The sequence below is a fragment of the Netta rufina genome, assembly GCF_964035555.1.
Source record: "Netta rufina genome assembly, chromosome: 1".
Taxonomy (NCBI): domain Eukaryota; kingdom Metazoa; phylum Chordata; class Aves; order Anseriformes; family Anatidae; genus Netta; species Netta rufina.
The window spans coordinates 148,970,223-148,977,858 of NC_140123.1; the positions used below are offsets into that span (position 1 = coordinate 148,970,223).

At 40.5% G+C, this 7,636-nt stretch overlaps 1 protein-coding gene across 1 annotated transcript in view; it reads left to right on the plus strand.

The window, feature by feature from the left end:
- STAB2 (stabilin 2) overlaps positions 1–7,636 on the plus strand; it is a gene marked incomplete at both ends in the record, with an annotated part of 86,696 nt that overhangs the window by 20,254 nt on the left and 58,806 nt on the right. The window contains 4 exons of the mRNA XM_084291293.1: positions 2,101–2,234; positions 4,903–4,985; positions 5,690–5,839; positions 7,112–7,255. Coding sequence (XP_084147419.1) covers positions 2,101–2,234; positions 4,903–4,985; positions 5,690–5,839; positions 7,112–7,255 — 511 coding nt within the window. The remainder of the gene's footprint in view (positions 1–2,100; positions 2,235–4,902; positions 4,986–5,689; positions 5,840–7,111; positions 7,256–7,636) is intronic.

Consider the following 7,636-nt stretch of genomic DNA (forward strand, 5'->3'; position numbering starts at 1 on the left):
AACCTCATCAGTTTGCAGGGACTGTGGAGATTTTAGAATAAGATTGCTATCATCAAGAAAATAGCTATGGTAAAGACTATTTCCATGCAGACATGAGAACTAACATAGCAAACAGGAGTTAACTTGGCATCAGGTTGATACTTCTGTGATTGGCAAATCTGTGTACGTAACAGCCAGCACATGGAAATGGTTAGGTCATTAGTTATATAAAGGAGATTTTTCAGTTGTGTGGAATAATGTTTGATACCTAAAAATATATATAGTTTGATACTAAAAATAATAATAATTAAAAAGTCTACATGGATGTGTCATTATGGATAGGGCTTACATAAATACTGAACATGCTGGAGACTTGATTAGGGAAAGCATTATTAAAAGCCAACGTTTGGCAACACAGTTGTTTAGCCAAATATAGTTGTTTAGCCTCCTAAATATAGTTAGAATTTCTTTCTGTGCATGCTACATGTTGACAAGTGCCCGCTTTAATTTTAGCCCTGGAGATGAGTAAATCACAGAGCTGACACTTCCAGCTCATCCCCTAGGTGCAGCATTTCTGAAGGGTGCAACAGAAATTGCTGACTGGCAAAAACTGCAGGTGTTGGTAGCTGCTCACTCTGAGGCAGGCTTCAAGAGCCCAGATTTTCAGAAAGTACTGATCACCTCTCCTTGTCCATAACCAGGCTGACACAAGGTCGAGGCACATGCAAGGTCAGTTGCTTGTTGAAAATCACAACCACTTGTACCCATCAGCACCTAATACAAGCACGCGTCAACCCTGTCAACGACCAACAATTTCTTCCCCACCTCTCTTGAACACTGAGCTTTTCATGGCTTTTAAGTCCAATTTTCATGTGTTTCCTCCCTTATGAGATGGAAAATGACAGGTTGACACTCAGGGTTGCTTTTCCATAAATTTCCTTTAGATTTTCCCTTGGCTGCAACACATCACCCTAAACACAGCCCACCTCCAGGCTGCAAGGCTGTTGAGTTCTTCTCAAGGTTTTGCCCATCACTCATCTGGGCAACACAACCCAAGGCTGCCCTGGAAGTACATAGGGCTGGGTCTACCACGCATCACTGACACCGCTCACAGGCTGGCATCCCCATGGGACAGCCAGGGTGTCACAGATGACATGCTCTTGCCAGTACAGACACAGCAGCAGCACAACTTATACATCAGAAGAAGCATGAGATTTCATGCTTCTGCAGCTTCAGAAGAAAGATAATGTTAAAATACCAGTGTCATTGCCCAAAACGGTTGTGTTGCTTAAAAGTCATTGTAACACATTCAATCACTTTGCTTTATTGAAAGGACTGACACCCCTGCCACATCTTTTCTATGAGCTGCCACCACCCCCTTTATATGTAACCACCATTACTCCTGCCAAGCCACCAGGAGCGACTGGAGGCTTAAAGCTTTACATCACCTCCCCACTGCTGTGGGGGTGACACCTCACACCATTCCACCACAGCCTCTCCTTGCCCATGGGCAGGCAGGCTCCGTGGCTTGCTGGGCTTCAGCAACCATCACATTCAGGAACCCCAAAGGGATGGGAGGCCACACACTGCACCATGGCCAAGGGCATCACGTAGCCAGAGCCCCCTGTCAAAAAGGCCCTGCAAGACAGACACCACCAACACACCAGTGCCCAGCTGACAGAAGGACATCATGTCAGGCAAGTGGCCACCACGCTTCCCTACACACCTGCATGTATAACACACTGAGCCACTGCTCACACAGCTATAATTCTTTAAATAGCTGGGATTTAAGGGCACTCTTACTGCAAAGTAATGCAGTTTCACATTCATCACACTGCTGAGTCAAGGTTTGATGTAAGTCACAGAAGTGGCTACATGAGCAAGGGAAATTTACAGCTAGCAATTAATATCATTACCCATTAAATGACAAAATGCATACACCATCCCACTAGCAACTGTTACCTTACAGCATGCTGAAGGAAAGATGCAAAACTAAAATACATTATTGTCCCTGAATAAGCCTTCAGAGAAGTAGTTAATAAGACCTGGAGCATGCTTAGCCAGAGCCTTACTGACCCCACAGTGCATCAACACGCAGCTAAAGTGACGATCCCTTCACAGGTGTACGTGCCAGAGGGGCTTTGTGGGGAACGGGTTTGTGTGCTACGGAAGCATCATGGAGCGCCTCCAAGACCTGAACACCGAAGTGGGAGGACGGTGGCAAGGCAAGCTGACATCTGCCTTGTCACTCATGGGTAAGTGAGCACACGGTCACCTCCTGCCCTGTCTTCCTCACCACATCCCTGGCAGCAGGATCGTGCCACCAATGGCATGACACAGTGCACACTGACCACCACAGGCTCCCTCTGGCCACTTAGAGCTGCCTTTGGTCACCATGTTAAGCAATCTCCAAAAATTTCCAAGCAGAAGTGCTAAATATGCTCCCATGATCCCTCACACATGATTTGGTATGACCAGTGGGTTTTGCCCCATAGGATAAAATCCTCTCTATCCCTAGCCCCATTGCTTTGGATAACTGATATTTGATAGAGAACAAAGCACAGGAATCCACCAAAACATCACAGTTACCACCTGGGTCCCTCTTTTCCAGTCCCCAGCCATCAACAGTGGCATTGCTTTCACCAGGAAAGAGTAGAGAGGAGAGGGGAAGAAACCATCACTATCTCAGGACCTCCCTTCTGATCCACCCTAGAGCACCTTGGCCGCAGCTGGGGGACAGGGGTCTCCAGGTTTCTAAATTGTCTGCAGAGAGAGGTGGAGCCCATTATGGTTCATGGATGAGATGTCCACCACCAAAGCACCTGAGATGTCCTGCAGAGCTGCAGGATAGGACTGCCAGCTGCAGAGCAGCCATTTCTCCATCAGAAATTTTGCTTGTATTCGACAAAAATCCTGCTAAACCATAATCCCCCTCAAAGGAGTGTTTCAAACTCAGTGCATTGGCATTTTCTAACATAAATTTAATCTGTTTTGTTACCCTTGTTTTAGGAAAGTATTTTAATAACATAGTAAGGCATAGAGAAGCAAATTCTTCAGCCACGCTTTAGCACATTTTGGTATTTAATTTTAAATTTAAAACTCATATTATCCCACACTATCTAATAATAAAGTTATATCCATCATGCCATAACACCCAAAGCTGTCATTGTCCTGCATATCATCTAATTGTACAAAGCAGTGATAACATATCAGATAAAAATGATGAAATTCAAGAAATGGGGGGAAAGGTGTTAACTACTTAAATTAGATCATAATGTAAAATCCATTTCCAAGGCAGATCCAAATACTTCCTTTGTAGCTGAATTTTATTATTCAGGACAAATGCAATCCTATAATCAGATGAGCTGCAAATCCTTGGTATTTATGAGGTTTGGAAATGCAACAGGAGAGCAACATAAGGAAATATCCCAGAAAGCACTAAGCAGGAAGGATGGTGGCAGCAGAAGGAATTTCTGATGGCAGGACAAAGATTTTAGAAAACGTGCATTTGTACACAGAGCTTTTCTTGGGAAATTAAAGACAAATTATTTGTGAACTCTCAAATAAAATGGTAAAAAAGTATAGGAAAAAAAAAATAAAGGATTCTTTTAGCTAGCTAGATGACTCACCCTCCTCAAAGATGTTCATATCTGTTTACAATTGTGGCACAATAGCAAAGAGGCATCCAAAGAAATGAGTCCAGCCTTTAGCAGTTACTGCAGCCACCCTGTGAAGAGAACAGAACTATCTTTACCACCAGATCTTTATCTTTGCAGTGACAAAAATTTGAGCCAGGAACAAACACTGCTAGAATCAAGATGGATTTTGGAATTAGATTTACAAATATGAAGAAATCCCTCCTGTTTAATATAATTTGCTTAGTTCTTCTCACTGAGCCCAGCAACTAAGAAAAAAAGGCCCTCAATTACCAACGAGAATAGAGTAAGAATCCTACATAGCTGGCCAAGGAAAAAAAATGGCAATTGCCTTTATATTTAGCACTGAAAACAGATATCCATTGCCTCAGCAGTGAGAGCTAAGTTGAAATTTCTCTGTGTTTCTCCTTCTGTGTCTGAAAAGTGCTTGGCATGCTGAGTGCCACCATTTGTCAACAACAATCCAAATGTTATGTTATTTGGTTAAATTTTGGACTTAAATGTGCCATATGATTCACCAGCCGGCAACTATAAAGACACATTAACTGCATAGGTTATTTTACAGTATATTCACTCCACATTAATGTCTTTCAAAAACTAAGAATATAAAGCAGAATAGTCCAGACAGTGTATTAATTTTAAGATATATCCTGTGGTACAACATACCCATCATGACTATAAAGATGCTTTTTTTTCCCCATTTCTAATTTCAAAACTCTGAGAAAAGAACTGATTATTAGAAATATTTAATGGCTTCAGCTACAGACTCAGTAGTCTTCTCTGTCTGTCTTGGAAATGGAAATACCATCTGGGTAGCAAGCAAACTAATTGACTTGCAGTGCATCAGCTTTTATTTCCAGCTATGTCTTTGCTGATATTTGCATTACCAGCAGGTTGTCAACCACATATCCCTTATCCCATGAAGCCCGAATTGATTTAAATCAGGAAGACATTTCCCTGCAAAAGCACAGCTCTAAAGCAGTGCTGTTTTCGTGGCCATCACCCTGACTTGCATGTTATGGAATCCAGGGTACTAAAAGCATTCTGAGTATTTTGCCTCATCCTGGGTTTAATACGCAGCAGCACCTGGATTAACATTCCACTGTCTTTCAACAGTTCATCTTCTAGAATCTTAAATTAACATTTCATAATCACAGATACTATAGTTGCTTGTTCTGTCCTTTCATACCTCACACAGAATATAGAGTTCCTTCCTTTAATGAGCTTTTAAATACTCAATTATCTTTTTTTCTCCTCTCCTTATAAGAAAATGTCTATGAATGGCCATTGAGTAACCTGGGACCATTTACCGTGCTTGTACCAACAAACAGGGGACTCAAAGGTATCAATGTAAGTAAACAACAACAAGGGTTTTGAATGAGAGAGATTTATCTCGCTCAGAAATCTAATCTGCATTGAAAGCACTTTGATTCAACAGATTCAGAACTTTTTGCTGTAGTATACTTCTGGCATACCATTCAAGTCTAGAGACCAGAGACTGTCTTTTTACTATTTGAAATACAAGCAAAATAGTTTGGTGAATCAGAGTAGAATGTAGTCGTGTTTTAAGTAAATTTTGGATTGTACCACATAGATGTTTGAGGGTTTTTCACTTGAATCAAGAGCTGAATTTTCAACAGGAAGACCTAAAAGTAACCCTTTGTATAAGAGCGATTTTTTTTAAAAGTGCTTTTGCTGGTGGGGTGGTTTGGTGATGGTTTTTTTTGTTTGTAGTTTGTTTTTCTGCTTGTTTTTTTTTTTTTTTTTTTTTTAAAAAAAAGTCGCCTCATTTTAAAGGGCTTAACATACAGGACGTTCCACCAAAGGTCAGGACAACTCTTTGAGGCACTGCTTACCACACATGCAGGTACATAGGAATGGAATCTGAACTGAAACCAAGTTCAGACTTTACTTTGTTCAGACTATCACCTCACTTCGGAAGAAAACATTTCATTTCAGAATTTAACAGTTGGAGGAAAAAAACACTATGATTTTTTTATTTATTTAAGATGAATCCTGTATTGAAATACATCTCTTATCTTCTCTTCTTCTAGATAAAGGACCTTCTGAGCAATAAACTGAAAGCACAGTACTTTGTGAAACTCCATATAATTGCTGGTCAATTGGATACCAGTAGCTTGAATAATACTAATGTAATATATACTTTGACTGGCAAGTCAGGAGAGATATCAAGGGGAGAAAAGGTAAGTGGCCTTCCAGCAAGGATACTACTTCACTGTTTTAATTCAAAACATCTAATTGACGTTTAATTCAAAACATCAGTATAAATCATCTTTCCTCTGTGAGCCATCAGGCTGCAGAAACTTAAAACCTCACTGGCAACAAAATCAGTGAAAACAAAAGTTACTTTTAGAATTGCATCATTGCTGAGTAACTACAGCTCTAAAATGTAGAGTAATACAGCTCATCTTAAGTCATCTTAAATCTGCTGAAATAGCCAACAGAGCTAGAGGGGACATTTTAGCCATCAGAGCTAAAAGGGGCATTAAAAGAGCACAAAAACCATGAGGTGGTGTGGGGAGGTAAAAGCCCAGATCTTATGCTGGAAACGCCGTGTTCAGCTTGCACAGAGCAAGCACTGACTGCATTGTAGATCCCACCTTCCACTGAGTATCAGCCTGGGCATCCTTTGAACAATGCAGGAAATAGAAGTCTTCAACATAAATAAAATTCACGTGGCAATTTATCATGAAAAACGTGGGATAAAGTTCAACACAAGCCTGTCTATTTGATGTTAGCAAACATTAGGGCAGTCTGATGCCATGGTTTCAAAAATGTATTCTCTACAGCTGTTATAACAGATTTTATTAGATTTTTTAAGAGCTATTGTTCTTGGTCCACTAAATATCTGTTAATGGCTTGAGCCTGTGTAAGGGCTAAAATAAAGTACTTCTCATGTTTTCTAGTAAATCAGTGACATCTAAGAAACGAGATCTATTGTATTTCTTTAATGAGCATGCATTCCATTTGTAACAGGAAAATATTATTGCTGTCTGAGGCCTGCTAGCTTCCTGCAGGCTTCAGAACAGTGCACAATCAGCAACATTTTGTTGTTTTAAATATACATATAATATAAGGAAATGGTTTGTAGTCCCTTAAGATTATGGGAGTTGACCCATTCACTGCAATCACATTTTAAATCATTTCCTCCCAGATTTTTATTAGTAAGAGTCATCAGAGTTCTCTCAGGTATGCTGCTAACAGCTCACTCCCCCATACCTGCTTCTCTGCCAAACTTTGCTGTTCTGAAACAAAATAACATAGTTTCAATCCAAATTCAAAGGATTGTTTTCCATTTCCTTGATAGGCATTGGAAGCAACCTTTAGCCTCCCCAGATTTAAATGGCCCAGATGTTGGCGATGGCAGCAGCTGTTAGATATTATTCAACATGCATACTCCACCTGTTGTCATTCCACGATAAAGAGCTCACTACTCACTGTCTGTCTTCTTTCAGGATAATCAACTAAGAATTAGAATCCAGGGGGGAAAGAGGAAAGGAAAACTTTTACAGGGTGATATTATTGCTTCCAATGGAATTTTGCACATTGTTGACAAATCCATGGACAACATAGAGCCAACATTTGAAAGCAACAAAGAGGTGAGACGTATGCTATACACATACAGTGTTGGACTTCCTCTTACAACAGTTTTATGTTCATTTAATGCAAAGGAGTGTGACTGACAGCAGCTAGACAAACTACTGAGACAATGCGCATCAACTCAGAGAAACAACCTTCAAGGTGGAAAGTAGCAATGCAGTTTCTAAGACAGACAGACACTTGCTCTTCTGCCAAGCTGGTCCATAGACACAGTTGTACTCACTGCATTTGAGCTGTTCATTCATAATCAGTACATTTCACTGAATAGAACAACCTAGAACAAGGAACATTTGGACAGATTCCAGGCAAAACTTGTATTCAAACCAGCACACACATACACAGACACCCCAAAGGCTAAAATTACAAAAACTTATAATTTG